General features: G+C 44.6%; 1 protein-coding gene across 1 annotated transcript; it reads left to right on the top strand.

Annotated features, from left to right (window-relative positions):
* Positions 1–132: 132 nt before the first annotated feature.
* KIF2C (kinesin family member 2C) lies at positions 133–18,196 on the top strand. The gene is made up of 22 exons (XM_086461971.1): positions 133–196; positions 310–404; positions 2,231–2,335; positions 2,567–2,615; positions 4,355–4,402; positions 5,279–5,398; positions 6,136–6,252; positions 6,653–6,753; positions 7,005–7,100; positions 8,279–8,333; positions 8,419–8,581; positions 8,858–8,948; positions 10,559–10,622; positions 11,193–11,284; positions 11,539–11,681; positions 13,118–13,322; positions 13,776–13,886; positions 14,381–14,448; positions 15,991–16,093; positions 16,171–16,287; positions 16,646–16,772; positions 18,096–18,196. The coding sequence occupies exons 1-22, from the start codon at positions 133–135 to the stop codon at positions 18,170–18,172; spliced, it is 2,211 nt and encodes a 736-aa protein (XP_086318097.1). The 3' UTR covers positions 18,173–18,196.
* Positions 18,197–20,886: the final 2,690 nt, after the last annotated feature.

Raw genomic sequence — 20,886 nt, 5'->3', positions numbered from 1 at the left:
GCAGTCCCCCGCCGGTGTTTCCCGGCAGGCCCCGCGGCACGCCGGCGCGCGGGGTTTAAACCGGCGGCGGTTGCCCAGGACGGGTGGTGACGCTGCTGCTGAGGGGCTGCGCGCTCTCCTCGTGTTTGGGCCATGGACTCCCGCCTCTACCGCCATGTGTGCCCCGGCCTGGTCATTAGCATCCAGCGGAGCAACGGTGAGGGGAGGGGGGCGGGGGGGAGCGGGGCGTCTGCGGGCGTCCCGGCCTCGCGGGGCAGCACCCGGCGGCGCGGGGCGGCCGAGCCGAGACTCAACGCCGGTCTCTTCCAGGCTTAGTCCACAAGGCGACGGTGAAGACGGTGAACGTGGAGCGGTCCTGCGTGTCCGTGGAGTGGCGGGAGGGCGGCGCCGTTAAGGGCAAGGAGGTGAGTAGCGACTCCGGCCCCGGCGCTCCCAGCGCTCCCGCAGGCCACGGCGAGGGGGGTCGGGGCCCCGGGCCAGGCAGGCCCCGGTGCTGCCGGCCGGAGCCTTGGCCGGGCACTCGCCACCTGAAGCCGGGGTGCGGCCGCAGCCGGCTCCTCCGGGCGAGCGGCGTGTTCTCCGCGCCGTCGCAGCTTATTTTAACGTCGTGCGTAATTAAAGCGTGGCGGTCGGTGCGGGCAGGTAAGCAGTTGCAGTGGAGCAGTACCAAAACGGGGCTCTTAAGGTTTCAGCGCAAGCAGGGGGACGTTGGGCCTCTCCCTTTCTGCCCTGAAGTCCCCGTTTCCCCAGCTCGGGGGCCCGTCTGTCGGCTCTTTCTGCCTCTAACACTGGCCTTCAGGCTTTCCTTAAGGCTTAGTGTGCCACTGATCGAGTGTCATGTTGAGAGGGCTGAGTTTGAGTCCCTGAATCCCTTTACTGGTGTAAAATACACAGTGTGAGATGGGATGGGATGGGGGAGTGGTCTGGGGTATTTGAGGTTAGTATTGCCGAAATCCTGGCACTTAGCAAAATCTTCTTTGGTAACTGAGCAAACATGCTGGTTTCTCTGGAAACGTATATGCTCTAGAGTTTAGTTAAAATCTTGAAGTGGTCATTGGCTCGTTCTTTAAAGCTGGATTTTATACTGTCTGTGCAGGCTGCATTCAAATGTGAGTGTTTAGATATAATTGCTGGCTAGATTGCATTTATGTGTTTTGATCTTAAGTCTTTATGAAGGTGTTTCAAAATCCAGCAATTTTCTTATACACTTATATACACTGTGTGTATGCACTTACATATTATGCTGTCCACATGGATGTGTTTCTGAGCGAATTCACTTTCCAATCAGATATTTACAGATTCCATATAAAACACATTTGATATATTTCTTCTGTTAGTATGTGGTATCTCCACATTTTACAGAAGTTCGCCTGGGTTTTGCTCTTTTTGTGGACTCTTATGTAAGTAATATAAAAGTTAGTTGAGAACTCAAGCACTTCTTGGAGTGGTGCTTGTGTTGCTTTATTAGGTGAATTCCAGTGCAAGCTGCAACGATACCAGAGTTTTTGTGTAAGTGTGCTTTCAACCTCTTCTGCAAGGTTACGTTTGAAAAACTGAACCAAGAGCATTGTTGCCTTTTGTGCTCAAACCTGCCCTTGGCTGCCTGCTCCCTGTTGCTCCCCCCCTGTTCTTGCGGCTGCCTGCACCAGGGTGCTGCAGAATGTGTTGAAGGCAGGATTTTGACCTCGCTTGGAGGGTCAGGCAGGAGGTGGTAGCTGGCCTAGGTGAAATCACTTGCAAGTGAAAATGCAGATGAATTGACTTGTGGATTAAATGCTGGATCCTTCACTTCCCAAGGTCTAAGCAGCTCTTTAAAGTTTATTCCAGTAAGTGCAGTCGCACACTAAACACTTAATGCTCTCCTAGCACAGAAGTCCCAGAGCAGCTGAGATTTACTAAGATTAGCAGTAAGAGATTAAAGCAGTTGATGCTATATGTGCTTTGCCTGTCTCTTCAGAAGTGCTCTATGGCATCTGCGGAGCTGTGTGGTGTTTGGCAGATGAGGGTAAATGGCTTAACTAGCACATTTCTTCTAGCATATTTGGACATATGAGACTACTCAAATGGAACATTAACTTCTGTCTTGCCCTTCCAGGCAACTTTAACTTAACATTTGTCAGGCACGGGTCACATTTGCCTGTACTGAAAGTCAAGGTTTTAAAAAAACCAAAATGCTGTAAGTGGTAGCAGCAATATTCTTTGCTGTAAAATCCTGCCTTTGCTCTTGTAGGTTGACCTTGATGATGTGATAACAATAAATCCTGAGTTATCAGAAGAACTGCCTGTTGCAGATGTGAAAGAGAACCTTCCTTTGCAAGAGAATGTAACGGCACAGGTAAGTGCTTAAAAGTAATTTAGGCTCTCCTAAGGTACTAAAGTGTCAACAGCATAGGTCTTGTTATAAATAATACCCTCAGTCTTAAGGTTTGAGGTCTCTAATTTATCTTTTCTTGTCTCGTAGTTAGACTTTGTTCAGAAATTCTTGTTTTATCGATGTTATCTTGAAGGTGCTGTGCTAGGTGTTTGCAGCTTATTCTGACTGCTTACAGCATTTATTGTTTTTCAGAAGCAGAAGCGCAGAACAACCCTTTCAAAAATTCCTGCTCCACGGGAAGGTGAGAAAATGTGAAACAGTGGTGATCTTTCATTGTAGCCATAATATTCTACTTTAGTGCATCATAAGGCTGCTCATTCAGACAATGATAATAAAGAGCATACTGTTTCATACCAACATTTTGGACTCCTGAGAGCAGAAACTTTGCTGACAGACTGCTGTCCTGTTCCTGTGAGCTGGGGTTTGTTGATGTGTTGCCTTTATCTGCAGCATTGCTGTAGCTATTCCTTGATAGTGCTTTAAATGTCAGTAGGCAGTTGCTGTTGCAGTGAGTTTTAAAGCTTCATATGGAGTTTTGCAAAAGCCACAAACAACAGAAGGTTAGTGGGAGTTATTGAGATTAAAAGTGTCAAAATGAGAGTGGAAAGGGCAAGAAAGAAATAGTGGTGACAAATGGATGTATCCTCTTAAATAGTCCCACTAGACAGTGACTACCTAGAGCTTGGAGACATTTGTCCTTGGAGATGTTTTGGACCAGGCAGACAAAGTGCCAGCTGGTGTGCCATAGCTCAGTGATTGTATGTCAGTACAATGTTTTGAGCAAAGCCAGAAGATAAGATAGAGATGTCAGAGTGTGGGATTGCTAAAGAATTGTTTTTCCTGAGGTGTCAGGAGTTACTCTCATGTTTTCTACCTTCTTTTAACTTATTAGTTGGCTCTTTTGGCTTTCTGAATTGCAAGTGGCAGCAATACAGGTCTATTTGTAATACACTTGCCTGATGCTGAGGTTGAATGATTGCTAATTTAATGATTCTCTTGAAATGCATAGTCAGACAAAACTTGTGCTTTTCCATGCAATTGGGCTGTAAACAAAACATCTGGGCTTGTCTGTCCTCTTTTGTTGTATGCGATGCCAGACAGGGAAGCTGGTACCAGGAGAGAACAGTACAGACACCCTTGCATTGGAGAGGCAGCAGTAGTTCAGGAAGCTTAATGTGTCAAAAGTTGTTCTGTACTAGAGCATCCTAATCATCCTCAAACCCAGAGAACTCTCCATAAATTTTGTGAACTGGCAAGAAAATGATGCAGTAGAGTCGTGACTGTCTCTAGACAGGTCAGTTAATGGAGTTGGATAGCCAGCTGGAAAAATAAAGGTGTGTTTATCCAGTCACTTATTGATGGAAAAAGTCCTTGCAGAGGTCACGGCTTTCCTGAAGTATAGAATCTAATTGCAAATCTGAAATACCTGTTGCCCTTCCTACCGGCACAGTCTTGCCCCTGCAGACCTGCTCAGAGTACAACAGAGAAGCAGTGTTTTTGGTATTCCTCAAATGTTATTGTCTGTTCTTATAACTAACTAACCCCCACGAGTGTCAGTGAGTATCTGTCCTGTTGCCAACTCTGCACTGCACCGATTAGAAAGTTAACCCTGGCTTCAGGTTTTGGTTCTTAGACTAGACAAAGAAGATTAGGAGGTGTCTGTCTCCATCTTGTTCAGGGAAGTGAGAGAAGTAGAAGCAGTGCTTTCAGAGTGAATTAAGAAACAGATATTGCCTCAGTCCTCTCAATCAACAAGAATTTTGGAGGATGCTGAATAGCCTCATGTACAAGAATCACTTGAATCAAACGCATTTAGATGCAGCAAATCTTCCAGTTGGTATGCCAGTCTGGGAGCACTAGGATTTACAGAAAAAGTGCTGCTGAGTTTGTGATGAGATCAGGTCTGGGCATGTGTGACAAAAGCAAATAATAAAATGCCATCTCTGAGTATAATGAAACTGATGCTTTTTGTTCCTGAAGCTGCAGCAGTAACACCTAATGTCTCTGCACCTGAGCAGAAGATTCCAGGTAAAGTGCTAACAGATGGGACCACTGAATTTCATGGGCACTCTTCTAAGGAATTTGATCCAGAATTGAAATTAACCCAAAGAACACTTGATCTGAAACAGATCTGGCATCCTTTGAAATGCTAGTGATTAATTCTGGATAAATTCTTGTGATTGCTAGAGGTGAAGGTAGCTCTAGCTTGCATATCAGACTTCTATTTTTTTCATATCAGATTTGCTTTCTTTACAAATCTATTAAGGTGTGTGTTCCAATCCCTTCCCTAGGAAGCTTTGCAGTGGACTTAGTCTCAGTGAAAGAAACACCTTGCTGTGTGACAATGGAGACTGCCTACAAAAAGACCTTTTCCAAAGATTTCTGCTGTGATAATGTAGAGTCTTTTATCTGAATTTAGTGTTATCAAGTTACCACACACTCTGTCTGTGCATGTGTGCTGTGATGGTGGGCATGCTGCTGCCCATGACCAGCTGCCGGATTGCTGCAGTACTGCTGTCACCATCAAACAGTTAATTCGCACAGCCCTGCGAGTGTGAAGTTTCAGAGGATTTCCCAGTTCCCTGACTTGTAACTTCTTCCTTCCAAGGTGTTCGGGTTCTGGAACTGCTGTATTGGTGAATCCTTAGCAGTATCCAAAAGAAATTCACAGGAATTGCAGATCTGGAATGAACTGTTTGGTTTTCTGTAGTGGTGTATTTCATGATCACTTTTCACTCACCTGCATTGCTTTGTCCTGGGCTTTGTTAATGCATTAGAGATCTCAAAAAGGTCTTTTTAACCAGACCTTGTTCCCCACTGTTCTGCCCTTTGTGAGCACTTGACTATTTGCAAATGTCTGAGTGTCTGAGGCATGATGCTGACCTTGAATTCCTGTTTCCAAAGCTGTGCGTGGCCGTTCCAGGATGTCTGTTATCACAGAATCTCAGTGCAGCCTCCAGGAAAATGAGATGGGGGTGGATCCCTGCAGTTCTACACAAACCAGAAACAATTTGTCAGTTCCTGGTGAGTGGAGAAAGAACCCCATGAATTCTCACTGTGAAGCAAGATACTTTGTATGCATTCAATTAGCTAAACTGCAAATCCCAGGGGGGTGGGCAACCTCTACTCCCTCATACATAAAAAAGAGACCTAGAGGTCTGCCACTGTGTAAATATCCAGGGCTCTCACCTGAAGGGGTTCTCAAAGGGCTTTGGAAACAATATTGTTGAATAATGAAGTGCTTTATTACCCAGAGAGCTGTGGTTGTGTGGGGGGGTGGATGTGTTATCTGCTCAACAGCATAAAGTGGTGTTCACAGGGCTAGAGTGGGAAGAGAAGTGCCTTAGTATGGCTGGCAACACTCTAACTAGACTGGTAGTAGTTTTACCTATATTGATTGAGTAAAGCAAGAACTTGAGCCTACTTGAATTATGAAATAGTTAGTTATCTTTACCAGACCTACCCCATGAATAGCTGAGGGCATGCCTTGTGTATTAAGCGCTGCAAAGACATTGAAATAAGAGGCTTGATAGTAAATTCTTGTCTAGTCAGTGTGGCCTTGATTTGTAGCTTTGAATAAAAACTGGTCATCAGCAAAGGATTCAAAATTATTTGCCCACTTACCACAAGTTTTAGCTAGTTCTCTCTCCTAATCCAGAATCAGAGTTGAGAAATGCCTATGGTCTGTGAGGCTTTACAAATTACAGAATTATTGATCTTTGGGGTCTAATCATTAGCTTTGGTCTGGCTTCTTTCTGTAGCTGGCCAAACCAAGACTAGCAGACTGAGCTGTGCTCCACAAGCCTCACTGACAAATGTAAATGGAAATACAGAGGATCATCTGCCTGCTGCTAGAACGAGCTCTTCAGTGAACCCAGGTACCAGGGAGAAGTGGGTGAGAACTGCCTTAGCAGTCAGCAATGCATAGCTATGCGACTTCTGCTTTGTATACTCTGAAACTAAAGCTTTGAAAAGGTGGCTTTGGCAGTTAGATGGAATATCTTGGGTATTTTTTTGCCACAAATCTCTAATTCTGTTATAGCAGTATTGCCTCAGAAGTGCTGCCTTACAGTGGTCGTGTGACTTCCTAGGCAGTTTCTGTGGCAGGTAGATCTGGTTTGGGAAGGAAGTGCTGCAAAATTAATGACCGTCCCTCTGAAGATGATTATTTCCTATTCAAGTTAGTCTATTGGCAACCTGTAAGAGTTGAAATATTTGTATTGTGCTTAAAACCTAGTATGACAATTTAATCCAAGGCAATGTTTTTATCTTGCGTAGTTCGGAGAAGATCTAATGTTGTGAAAGAGATGGAGAAAATGAAAAACAAGAGAGAAGAAAAGAGAGCTCAAATTAGTGAAATCAGGACAAAACGTGCACAGGTGGAGTACTCTACAATACACCAGTAAGGGGAAATTCTATAGGACACCGTATCACAGTAGTTGAAAAAAAATATATTTTGGACAAGCTTTGTTCTTGTGAAGCTGTAGATAAGGATGGATTGGTTCTAGTTTCAGAAAGTTCTAAATCTTGTGAAATATTTCTAGCTGTATACAGCTGACTGTTTAATGTGTTCTGGGGCTATTTTGGTGTCATAGTTAATGACCTTGACATCTATGGTATTTCCATGCAGGAATTTGACAGCAGCTGTCCAAATTGGGAGTTTGCACGGATGATCAAGGAATTCAGAGCAACTTTAGACTGCCAGCCAGTATCTATAACTGACCCAGTAAGTAAATACTGAGGCTACTAACTGCAGTCTGTAGACAGACTTCTTTATTTTCTACTGAAGATTTTAGTATATGAGCGGTTTAGTGCATCATTGCACCTTGGGAATCCTCTGAGCATATTATGATCTTGAGGCACCTGGTGGTATATGTGAAGTCACTTACCTCCCCTATTTAAGGCTAAGCTGCTTGCATTACTTTGCATGTGTCACTAGTGAAGAGCTTGCACTTTGACAATTATCATGCAATGATTTGTGTGGTAACATCAGTGTTTTTCAGAGCTTGTAAATGTCAGAGTCTGTTATGTAATAGCTTATCTTGTTCTAGGTATAGGTATAATTTAATACGGACTATTGCCTTGTATACAGAAAGTGGTTTTGTAATTTTAAACTAGGTCAAAAAGCAGAGGAGCAAAAGTAGAGGTCAAAATCTAGAAAAACCAGGTTTGGTCAACATCTTCGGCAATTATGGAACTACCATTGTTTGATACCTGAGAACAAGTAGTCCTTGTCTAGCAAAAGCCTTGTTATGGACAGTGGAAAATGACAGCAATTAAGTTCAAACAAAAAAGTAGGTGTGGGCTACCTTAGAACAGTAGGTAGTTTGTGTGCCTGTATCCTGTGGGGCTGAGATCCAGCTGTTTGTGTACATGTTGCTCCATGACAGAGGAAGAGTTTGTCATCTGCTTTTTGCCTTGCTAATATGCACTTTCCCAAACTCAACTGATGTGTAGCTGTGCTGCACAAATAGCTAAACTTACAGCATCAGTAAAGAACTCCGGGTCAAAAAATACCTCTGGGGTAAAGAAAAATAATAACTTGCCTGAATTTGACTGTAGTTGCAGTATTGGTATCACAGATTTTGCTGGAAAGCTGGTCAAGGGCTAAACTTTTTACTGATTCTGATACAGAATATTTGTGGCACTTGCTATAGCATAGGAGCATTTCCACCTGACATGTAACATGCTATGCAAAGGTCATTTTTTGGTAGCTTCTTTTGCACTGAACAGACTCTAAGACTTGCGTTCTTCCATGACTGGGTCTGATCAGTAGCAGAAGAAACTCTGATCAGCATACAGAAAAGCAGATGTGAGGGAGCATTGGATCTTGCTCTCTGTAATACTAAGTAGATATGTGTGTAATTGGGAAATAAATAATTACTTGTTTGGTTTTTTTTTTAGATAGAAGAACACAGGATTTGTGTCTGTGTGAGGAAGCGCCCTCTCAATAAACAAGGTGAGAGTACTGACTAAGCAGCTCTGTCTTGGAGCAGTTTGACATTGCTTATTCTGTTAAAACTGAGGGTATTTTCTGTCAACAGAACTTCAAAAAAAGGAATGTGATGTCATTACTGTTCTGAGCAAGAGTGTCCTGCTGGTGCATGAGCCAAAGCAGAAAGTGGACCTAACAAAATACCTTGAAACCCAAGCATTTAGATTTGACTTTTCATTTGATGAATCCTCTTCTAATGAAATGGTATACAGGTAATGTATTCTGTTCATTGGGAATGACTTGCAAGGTAAAAGCATGGAGCTATGGCTAGACGGCATCCTGGCTTAAAGAAACTGCTACCTGACATAAATACTAAAATCCTTTTCGGAGGAAACCAAAGGACTGAAAAGTCTAAAGCTTATTTTTGGCGTGGCCTTATCGATTTCCTAAGGATTTGCTTTTATTTGCCTTTTTTTCTTTTTAGGAAAACTGATGAAAGAGAGTGTGAAATGCTTGCCTTAACTGTCTTTTGCCTTCTGAATATCCAGGTTCACTGCCAGACCTCTTGTAGAGACCATCTTTGAGGGTGGGAAGGCGACATGCTTTGCATATGGCCAGACAGGCAGTGGCAAGACACATGTAAGTGTTTCTCCAAGGTCTCAAATTTTCTAACTTTATGTAAAGTGTTTTAAAGCTCCTCGATGTTGATAAGAAGGATTGTATAAGGAGTCTGGATTTTGGTTTTGTTGTCTTAAAGCTAATACTTTGTCAGTTGTTAATCCCCCTTTTTATGGTTTTACCTATTAGTGGGTTTCCTTTGAGGTAGTGAGGAAAATTGTCCTAAAATCCCTCCATAGCTGGCTTTTTAAAGACTTAGGATGTTCTGACATGTTTGTGTTAGTCATGGTTATTCCTTGCCTCAAATGGCTGTTGCTGCCTAACTCCAGTCTGCAAAGTGGGACTATTAGCCTACATCTGAGACAAAGGCTATTGTCTGTACAGTGTTTTGAGCTCGGATGCATTCCAAAAACTTTTTGTTTATATAAGAATAAACCTCTTGTTGCACATAAACATTTAAGTGATTTGGTATTGTTTGTAAAGTAGGCAAATTAGTGTGTTCACTTTTGAACCACTCCTTCCAGTCTACCAGTTGCAGTTTCAAAAGAACTGAAGATTGTGTTTTCTGCCTCAGTGGTGATCTGCTCTAAATTTTCAACAACTGTGGTGTCTTTTTAACTTTCTTCTTCTGGAAACTATAGCGAAGGGAAGTGGGAAGCTCTCTTCCCTCACAGCATGATAGTGAAGTCAAATCTGCTGTCTTGTTCTGCAGGAAGCCATTACCTCAAACCACAGTGATCTGGACTGGACTAGGCTGGCCTGCCAGTTAGAGTAATCAGACAGTTGCTGTCATTGCAGCAAGTTAGAGACAAGTTTTAGGCTAGGATCTCCTATCATTAGTGCTATGTAGCGAGCTGTAGATCTTCCAGTAATCCAGAAGAAAATGTGGAAGTTTATAGAAGTTTGGACATAGGCTGCCTCTGTTGCACTGTAATGGGCAGACAAACATGCTTATCTGAGCATTGGTACAGGAATACAACTGTGAGGCACTAGAAATCACAGGCCATGAAGTTACTTTTCCCCTCCTGATCCTAGGGTGCAGAACTAGTGCAAGGACAATAGCTGTACCTTGAGACTGGAGAGCTGCACATTAAACTCTGGTAGATTGAGGATGTGTCATGGGATTGACTGTTACATATGAAAGTGGTAGAGCAAGTCACCAGGATAGCACCAACAGAAAATTTTGTTGGGATCAAAAGGCACCCTGGTTAAAGGAGTTAAAGGTATTGTCCGCTCTAGAAGTTTGAAGCATTTTGATGTCACACGTGAGCTTTTGCGTGTAGCAGTGAAAATGTTGCTCAGCCTACATCCTAAAAAATGAGGCTTTGTTTCTTCTGACCAGAGGCTATTTGGTTGTACTGTCAAGCCTATGCATTTCCCCTTGGAGGAACAACTGCTTTGACTCTGCACCCCAGAGCCTTACAGGCAGTCAGGTGTTGCTTTGCATTGTCCAGATCTTTCTGAACTGATAGGGAAGCAGCAAAATAATTTTATCCTGAATTGCACTGTGTTCTAATCATCTTGCTGACATTGGAGTATATACGGTAACTTCCTAGTATGTTCTGGGGACTAAAACCGGATAGCCTGGCTTGTTTGTACTGCACCTTACCTCTGGCCTTTTCTCTTCACAGACTATGGGTGGAGACTTCTCTGGGAGAGCACAGAATGCTTCAAAGGGCATATATGCTTTTGCGTGTAAGTTGTTTTTTCTTTAGATACAAAAATCAAATCTGTGCTTGTTGAGTTATGACTGGCCCTGAAGGAAAGTCTTTACTTTTCAGTTCAATTTCAAAGTCTGAAGCCTGATTGTGAATAGCTTGCACTAGATCCCGCCAAAGGGTCAACTAATCTGGTATATTGTCTCCAAAGTGCAGTGATGCAGATGCTCAGGGAGGCTTGTCTTCTAGGCTTTCAGCAAGAAGTGCTTGAAACACAAATACCTGACTGTTTCAGGCCTGTGCAAAACAATAGCAGATCCCAGTGTTCCCCCAGATCAGTAAGGACTGCTGTCTGGGGGTGGCAATAGCAGTAGAAACTTCTGTATTTCTGTATCCCCCTGTGTTTCCAGTCCCAGGATGAGGATGCTGCTGGAACTTTTCTCTAGATAGTAGCACAGCACTAATTGTTTTGCTAGCATGTGTTTAGGATGACTGTCGTTCAGCTGCTAGACACTGCCTTATGTCCATGCAATATTTGAAAGTAGATCAAGTAACAACTAAAATGTGTTTTAAACTATTTAACTAAACTTCTGCCTTTCCTCACCAGCGCAAGATGTTTTCCTTCTCCTAAACCAGCCCAGGTACAGGAGTCAGGACCTGGAAGTCTATGTGACTTTCTTTGAAATATACAATGGAAAGGTAAGACTTGGGTTTTTGTTGTGGGTGGTTTTTGTTTTTTTTTTAAATCTTGACCTGACTTCTTTGGTTGAATGTTTCCTAAGCTGAGCAAAGCTCACTAGTTCCTATAGTTCTATATAGTCTATTGTTCTTGGAATTGAGTTGGAAGGCTATGTTAAAGGTGCTGTTTCTATATAGCTTTCTATAAAGACAGTGCAAAATACTTACAAGGATACTTTGTTCAGATTTGCCTCAATCTTGTTGTCTGAATATAGGTGTTTGACCTCTTGAATAAGAAGGCAAAACTTCGAGTCCTGGAGGATGGCAAGCAGCAGATCCAGGTTGTTGGTCTCCAAGAACGAAGAGTTGGCTGTGCTGAGGATGTCATCAGAATGATTGAGATGGGCAGTGCCTGCAGGTTTGATGCTTTAAAACCAATAAGAAAAGTCATGTCCTGTTGTGTTTCCACATCTAGGAAAAAATATATAATGTCTGCAGCTGGTGCTTTGAGACTTAAAGCGAAGCTGCTTGTTCCCAGTAATAGGCAGGCACTGAGCAGCACCTCTGCATAAACACAAGAATATGGTTACAGAATAAAGGGCTAGCAGGGATGGGTTTAGCCTGCCTTCCATAGAGGAGGTCAGAGTTCCTGGTTCATATGTCCTTGTGTAACTCCAAGAAGAGAGAAAGTATTCACATGAGGAGATGGCTGCCCTGGTGCCACAGCTAAGCTGAGCAGTCTAGCTGCTTTCTAGAATCATTAGCCAGTTTACAGGAGCATGAGTAGCCCTGTGAGCTTGCAAGATCAAGGAAGAGCAGCTGGTATTGACCTACTATTGCAAAAATTCTTTGGCTTAACTGCAGGCCAGATGAGCTATTCCAATGGCAACACAAATGCTGCATGTTGTTCAGGGATCTTAACTAAAGAATCCTTGAGAGCACGTGCCAAGTGATGGCTGTAGGCTTGGCTCTTCATCCTGATAGGAAGGCTGTGGTTGAGACAACTCTACCATTGTACTGATGTCTTGAATCAGGACTTAAATTCTGTATCAAGCCTTACCTGTCTCACTTAAGTTGCAACTGCTATGGAAACATTACTAGGCAAATGAGAACTCGTTGACTTCTATGTTACACTGCTCTGCATGCTTTCTTGGCTGACAATTCAGTCAAGAACTGTTTAACATTTCAGACTCCTGCCTCATTTCAGGACAACCTCCCTCCTTTCCCCCCCATCCCCCAGCAGTGGGGTCACAGGTGGGACAGTGAACCTGCCAGCCTTCTCAGACAATAAATGACAGTGAAGGTCACAGGGTGGTTTATGGTGACTTACAAGACTCCAGTCTGTGTCTTGCAGTGATGGGGCAGGTGCACAGCAGAGATAAAGCGCCAAACCAGCTTGGCTGGAGAAGGGGATTTGCCACAACTGTAATGTGCTAGCACAGCTGAAGCTGTTTAATGGCTGAGCTTGCTGTGTAATGGCAGATGCATTAGGAAAATGACATGTGGCCTGCTCTGAGGCAGGGAGATAGGGCTGAAGGTGTGTCTTCCACCTCCAAATGAATGTAAGGCATTAGCAGTCAGAAAGGCATTCCAGTGTAGGCTGGCTGAGTTGAGCCCAGGCAGCTTAAATCACTGCAGCTGGGGTGCAGGTTCCTACTTCTCACAGCAGTCCTTCTGTGCTCTTATATTGGAAATAATTCCATAATTCATGCAAACCAGAAGTATTAATGTGTGGAATAAAACCTGGGAGGTTAAACAACTTAATTGAATGGCTGCAGGTCTTGTCTAGTGCTGTCAGGACCTGTTGTGTCTTCTGTGACACAGTTCTGATGCTTGTTTGCATCTTTGCTGTAGGACATCTGGGCAGACTTTTGCAAATGCTAGCTCCTCGCGGTCACACGCATGCTTCCAAATCATACTACGCCGAAAGGGGAAACTGCTTGGCAAATTTTCCTTGGTGGATCTGGCAGGAAACGAAAGGGGTGCAGACACATCTAGTGCTGATCGGCAGACACGAATGGAAGGTGCAGAAATCAACAAGAGCTTGCTGGCTTTGAAGGTGAGCTATATCTTGGGGAGCAAATGGTGCTGATCAATGCATGGATTCTGCTCAGCTCTGGGGTTATCTGTTCTGTTTCTTTTCAGTGCAAGGGAAAAGAACAGCCAAATGGATCCTAGTTTAGTATGTTAACAACACTGGAAATGGTGTATACTTCCATTTAGAATGTTTCCAGGAAAGCAGTGCAGTCTTGTTAGGCCAGATACCGCTACAGCCGTTTCAAGCTTCATTCCAGTTGTCTTTTTTTTTTTTGCACATATGATGGATATACCAGCTGTCCTGTGAAGGTCAAATACCTGGAGTATATTTAAAAGGCTATGAAGCACTTACAGAGCATTAGAGATGACCATTCTCCAGCCTATTTGGTTTAACCAGCAACTGGTGGTTGATAGCTTGTAGAGCTGTTTGAGAAGAGATGCAGATAGTGCATTCACAAGACTTGTCTTTTCTTAGGAATGTATCCGAGCTTTAGGGCAGAACAAATCTCACACCCCTTTTCGGGAGAGCAAGCTGACCCAGGTGCTAAGAGACTCTTTCATAGGAACAAACTCAAGGACCTGTATGGTGAGTACATGCATGGCACAAACACGCTGCTTATGGGTTCTACAATTGGACCAAATAGCTGCATGCTCTTCTAGAGTGAGGGGACTTTGAAGTCAGAAAGTTTCAGTTCTCTGCAAAAAAAGTCATACAGTTTCCTCTTGCACTCACCCATGGTGACTGAGATCAAAAACTGGCGAGATATGCTCAGCCCCAGTAGAAGCAGGGCTGCAGAAGTCACTTTCACAGAGTGAATCTGTAGTAGAGCCTGGTGTGCTCTCAAAGGGCTTTGCTTCCTGTGGAGGGTGCAGCACAGTGGGTGTACACAAAGCCAGTGGAAAGCTGGATACAGGGCTGCTGGTATGTCCCACAGAAACTAAAGAAAAAATGGACTTGACACAATGTCTGAATCTAACCTTTGCCCTAATATGTCCCAGCTGCCTGGTAAGATCTGTAGGACCACTAACGTGAGCAGGAGTCAGATATGAGAGCATTGAGGTCTTCTGTTCTGTTTGCAGATAGCAATGATTTCTCCAGGCATGAGCTCGTGTGAGTACACCTTAAACACACTGAGATACGCGGACAGGTAATGGCCTTTCTGACTTGGGAATTCTGCTCTTGTTGCAGAAGGTGTTTTGATTGCTTTTACTGTGACCTTGTAATGGCAATTTAGGGCTTGTTTGTTAGGACCAAATTATCTTAGAGCTGTCTGATGAAATGAACCTGAGTGTTCTCTGTGTGGGACATAACAGAGAATGTATAAAACCATGACTAATGTCTCCTTTCCTCGGAGGAGTCGTCTCATGCTAGACTTCAGACTGCCCTGTGTTTTGTAGGGAGTTTACCCTGTCCTGAATGGTTACCTCCATGCCCTTTACTTTTTGTAGTGCTTTGGGTCCCGTCTATAGGGATGGGCTAAGAATGTGTCCCTGACACAGCCCTAGAGATGGCAAAAAACACTATGTTCTTGATGGACTTTGATATGAACTAATGGAGGATGGCACCTTGGAGATTTTGGATGAAATCTGAAGGACCTGCAGAACTCTAATGCCTCTAAGCAGATGGCAGGGGTGTGTTTTGAGTGCCCCATGCTGGACCTTGGGTCCTGGTCTGGACGGCTTGCAGGGACTGAGTCCCAGGTTTCCCTGGAGGTCTTGCTGACACCTGGAACCCCTGTGACAGAGCAGCAAGTGCCTCCCAGTCTCTGCTTTGCATGCCTCTACACCTCTCTGGTGAGATGACAAGTAAAAAGATGACTGACTTTTGTCATGTATTAACAAGATGACACTAGCGCTCTTCAGGCTCGGTAGCTTTCATTGTTTAGTTCCCAAAAGGCTGCTTGATTCCTTCCTGGAAAGCATTGCACTCTATGAAAGGATGTGTGATACTTCTTGTCATAAGCATTCAGGAACACTGTGTATCTTGACAGATTCCCAGATTTGGTTCTGGATTTAAGTTGCATTTTTTTTCTTCTGGTGAACAGTCATTCCTGCTCACCTGAAAGTACAGGACAAAGTGCAATATCTAACTTGGTGTGCTTCAGTAGGATTCTAGTCTTGAGTTGGGCCCCTTGGATTCTTAGCAAATGTGCAAGGCAAGTTTGAGTTATAAGAAAGGGGGTATTAGGCAGAAACTCAGTGGAAACAGGAAGCTGATGCTAGTAACTGGAATGAAATTCCCAGCTGGTGTCTGCTATCTACCTCTAGTACCATCTCATCAACCATGATTTTCAGCCTTATAGACCTGTTCTGGCGCAGTGGCTCTCTGGGAAAAATCAACCTTATTATTTTTCTTTCTGTACTAAGTTCTCTTGGTCATGACAGACCAAGCTGACACATGGAAGACACCTTCTGTGAAAGGCTTTGCTGCCAATTAGCATCATGTACTTGGTCATTTCTCTCCCTCTAGGAGAGGTCCTAGATTTGGCATGGAAACAAACATCTCTGCTTTCCTTCCCACAGCACTTGGGTTTCTGCCTGTGTGAGCTTGTTCTGGGGGTGGTAATGTGCAACTTTAAGTGCAGCTGTGTTTCTTGCTGAGCAGTGATCGATTGCAGTAGCTGTCTTGTGATGCTGTAGCCCAGAAACTGCTGGAAGAATAGTTGGAGTGACAAATCTTCTTGTTGCAGAGTGAAAGAACTCAGCCCTTACAATGGAGATGGTGAAACACAGAATCAGATGGAGACTGAGGAAACAGAGACTGCTGGAGAAGGCTTAGGTCATCAACACAATGTATGTGTGTGCAGTGGGCTGAACAGCTCTCAAAGCTGGGAACAACTTGCTGTTCTTACTTGGGCTGTTTCTTGCAGCTTTCCAAGGATGAGGAGGAAGATATCTCTCCCCACATGGTCAACTTCTGTGAGGCAATGACTCAAATTAGTGAACGGGAGGAGAACGTTGTAGAACAGCTTAGAGAACTGAGACAGGTACGTGGAAGAGGCAAGCTCAGCCCAGGCTGCCTTCTGCATGTTGGTAGCACCTTGCCTTGTCTGAGCCAAGTGCTGCTGGGTAGGCTGTGGGCTGTACTGCAAGACGCCATCAGTGGTGATACTTTTTCCTCACTGCCAACTTTTCTTGTTTCCTGCCCAACTGGCTAAACTGGGGTGTTTCAGTGCTTGTGGCCAGCTGGTCCTCCTTCCCCTTCAACTAGCAACCTCTACTTGCTGCTAAGAAGCACTGACTAGTACTGGTCTGTAGAAGCTCAGCTCTGTGTGCCAGATTTAAAGAAACTATTTGGATTTCCAGAAAGCCAATTTCTCATTACTGTTATCCTTGTAAATATAGAGAATGACAACTGAACTTGACTACCTCTTGGGAATCACGGAGCAACCAGACTATGATCTCGAGACATTTGTGAGCAGAGCTAAGCACTTTGTAGAGGAGAGCTCAAGAAACTTCCTTAATGTCAGAGGTATGTTAGTGCCTGTCTCTGACTATCGCTGTCACTTTTTTTTTCCCAAAGACTGAAAGTAACACCAGCATACCTGTGGGGGCTCGAGCACCCAGTCCTTCTGCATCGCTTACTGTTTAGATCACTTTCCTCAGTGATCATAGGGACAGATCTGAAATGCACTCTCCAAAGTAAAATTTTGGCTAGTAACTTGCTTTGTACTGGCATATAAAACTGCCTTCCCTTGAGCAGAACACAATACCCGCCCAAGGGCAGGTGAGCTGAAGTCTATTTGGCCTGTTGGTTATATAGATTACCTTTTTGCCTTGGCCAAAGAACAGACTTTAAGAAATAGGTCTCAATGCTATGTTCTAGGGGTTCATGGGGGTATGCCCACTGTTTCCACTCCTATTTTCATGGATATCGGGCCTTAATATCCATTCACTTATTACAAGTGTCTGCCAGGCATATACTGAGATGCCATGTCTGCTGGCACCTGTGTTTGGCATTTCTTTGCCTTAATATAGAGCATTAATCAATGTGCAACGAAATCCCTCTGACTGTTCAGCGCTCTGCTGTAGTTTGGAGACCTCCTAGCTCTGTGCAGGAGGATGTCAGCTGCCCGTTCCCTGAGCACTGCCTGCCTTTGGACCACTCTAGTTGAAGCAATGGTAGAGAGGCAGCAAGGCAGATGTGTGAGCTTGGCTGACACACGGTAACAGAGTGCCAGGTATATAGACTGCCTGACTAAGACAGGGGAAGCTAACACTGGTAACTGCTACTTTTCTGCCACTGTTGCAATAACTTGGGCTTTGATTGCTGCTTCAGCCCTTACAGCTTGCATAGTCTTTGCCTCTAAAACAGGGCTGTGAGGGTTTTATTTTGTGTTTTGTGGGGTTTTTTTTAAATGAAGCTGAAAATTGCGGCATCAAAGTGAACTGTTAACCTGAAGTAGCAAGCTTTTCTTGAACAGCCCTCCCATCTCAAATGCAGCCCGATAGCTGTATCCCTCCATTCACCATGGACGGGTGGTGATGAGATTAACAAAAGTAAATGCCCTGCTACCTCCTCTGCATTATATGCCAAGGAAAATCTGGCCCTCTGGGATGGTTTGATTAGTGGCATCTAGTTTGAACTGCAAACTGCAGGCTTGAAACTGATGAGCAGAATGAACAAGTATAGCTGAAGAACTTTGTGGGACCAGGCAGGATTTGATGTTGATGGAGCAGTTCCTGCCCAATTCACTCCCCTCTGGCCCTTGCAGAGCCCTGCTGAGGTGGACAGCCAGGCTGGGGAGTTCAGCTTCCAGGTCAGTCACCCTGTCACTCCTGTCTTCCCTCACAGAAACGTTGGATGCCCTGGGAGCTGCCATGCAACTGGAGGAGCAAGCCAGCAAGCAGATGAGCCAGCAGAGGCTTTAGTAAACAGAGCAAAACCTGGTTCACAAGCAGTCTTCTGTATGTCTTGCATGTTTGTCAGTCATTTGTGTAACTCCTATTTTAAATGTGGTGAGTGTCTTTGGGTCACGCGTGCCTGAGGGTGGCAGCCTCTCTCTCTTTGTGGCCAGGTGTCAGGGTACTCAGCAGAGTGCTAGAAACCACCCCTGCAAGGCTTGGGGGGTGGGGCCTGGGAGTCTGCCAGATGTGTCTAACATCTGGCCCTTTGCTAGTGATGATGGTGGTCTAATAGAACTAGATACACATGTATAGCTTCCTAGTGTACATATAGCCTTTCCAGACGTGCTTGAAACATTGCAAAACTATTGCAAGTCTGGCTTTTCTAGAGACTATATGTAATTGTGGAAAAAAAAAAACACTAAAACCAAAATGAAAACAGTATTTTAAGAAGTTTGATAAATAAATGATCCTGGATTTAATTATCATCTATCTTATATATTTCTTGCTGGTTTTGGTGAAGTCTAACAGTCCCGAAAGACTGGCTGGTGTTGTAGAGGAGCTGATTTCTTGGATGAAGATTCTTTTAAAAATCTTTACACTTGTAATGTTTACATAAAAATCACTCAAAATAAATTTTATCTCTTGATTTTGAGATCCTGCTGGGTAGAACTTGCCCAGCAAGGGGGAAGCTGGTTTAGAGGGCACCTATCCTGCACCTGAGCAAAGCTCAGCATGTAGTGAGTGGCTCAGCTTTTTTGACTTCAGGTAAGTAGGACAGGCCCTGTGGGACTCCATCGTACCACTGGAGTTTACTTAGGCTTTGAAGACAGCCCCAGGACGTTACTTCACTTTTTTTATATGTATTTCCTATGGCTAACATGCCACATAAAATACACATGTTTGGTAACCCACCAAAATCTGTATTTGAAGGTAGAAGTGTAAAGCTGGCCCCTGGCTCAGGTGCAGCGAGTTGCTGCCATGGCCCTTGTGTGCAACCTGGGGCCAAGTGGCCTCACAACCTGTCCTCTGGGCAGGAGCCGGCAGAAGGGCAGGGTAGGGAAGGAGAGATGGGAGGCATGTGCCGCTGCCCTCTGTTTCCTGTTTGTTCAGCTCATTCCAGGGATAAATGAAAGGACAAAACATCCCTGTGTGCTCTGGGTCCAGCAACACAGAATGCAGCTATACAAACACTGAATTACAAAGGGATCCTTCTGCTGTTACTCCCTTTTTCCCTAGATGCCCACACTGGTTTCCTGCTTCCTGAGCTGCCTTCTCCCTCTGAAAGTAAAGGGTGTAATTTGACTGACAGTGCCCCCAGCTCTACACACACCTGTGGACTGTAGCCTTGCCCTGTCTCTGGGGATGCCTATGATATTGGAGGCCACTTCTTCAGCCTGGACTGGATCCAGTTTTGTGTACCACATCTCAGGACTGTCCTGGAAAAAGCAGCAAAAGATGATCTTAATGGGATGTGGGCAAGCAGCTAGAGAAGGGATACTTCAACCCAAACAGCATCGTCCCCCATAGCTTGGGCACTTTGTGATCAACAGTTAAGTTACTGGAAGCAGTGTAGGGCTGAGCACTTTCGGGGCCTCTGAACTGTCAAAGCTGACTTGCACCTGGGCTCTGCCTATATCATCTTAACATGGCATAGCCAGAGTAAAAGGGCTGTTATGCCCTACTGAGTTTGGACTAAAGCAAAATAGTCCTGTTCTGCTTCAGATGTTACTATACCTGGATTATCCCGCCTTCCCCCATGATGGCTTGGGGTAAGTAAAGATGGGCGCAAGGAACAAAATGTTGCCCCTTGTTTGTTCCACCTTCCTTTGGATCTAACATTACTTACTAATCTCTATATCCAAACCAGGAGCTAGAGTCAGAAGGGACCTGATTTGGAGGAGCTCAGGTCACCTCTTGCCTCACTGTCACAGAAGTAGCAGGGGTCTGGGATCCCTCCTTGCCTTGTCTTGGGGCTGAATCAGAGTGATTACCTTCCTGAACACTGAGACTGAAGGTGGACAATTCTCAAAAGGTGGCTTGGTTTGTTTATTTCTGGGTTGTCATGCAAGACTTGATTTATTGTGGAAAGAAATCCAGTCCCTACATCCCTGTAAAACAGACCAAGGTCCTAGGGCTGCTAATAAACCCCGTAAGGGAGGCATGTTTACCATAAAGCACTAGAACAGTGTGTGCCCAAGTGCCTTTACGCACTCCTCCACAAAGGGAAACGTGGGGACAAAATACTGCAACAGAACAGAGAGCTGATGTGTAGGGAGAAGAGATCTGAATTGGGTATAGAGGGTAGAGCTGCATGGATGGTGTGGTGCCAGATAACCTGTCACAGGATATCGGGTCCCTGACCCACCTCCTTCAGCACTGGTGCTACTGATGGCACTTCACGAACACACCAAGAGGAACTTGTGGGTCTCTGCTCAAGCCTCATCTTATTCCCCCCTGCCCTTCCCCAGTGCCAGTTCCCCCCTTCATTGACAAGAGGAGGGAGGGTGTTTCAGTGAAATGACAGCAGCGCAGCAGTTGCCAGGGAGTTCATCCTGCCCTCTGTTGGTGCCTGATCAGAGGAAGGGTGCACTCACCCTCTGCATTAAAGGGTAGGTTTGTAAAACCTCTTTCATCCTGAGCAGCCTAGTTCTCAGCCATCATTCATTCAGCCCTTCCCATCTACTGAAGGCATGGTCTTTCCCTGTGGCTGTTATACAGGCGGAGCTGTGCTGAGGCAG

Source organism: Leptosomus discolor, chromosome 3 (genome assembly GCF_034619465.1).
Source record: "Leptosomus discolor isolate bLepDis1 chromosome 3, bLepDis1.hap2, whole genome shotgun sequence".
NCBI lineage: Eukaryota > Metazoa > Chordata > Aves > Leptosomiformes > Leptosomidae > Leptosomus > Leptosomus discolor.
Note: the sequence above shows the minus strand (reverse complement) of the source record. Positions and strands in the feature narration are given on the sequence as shown.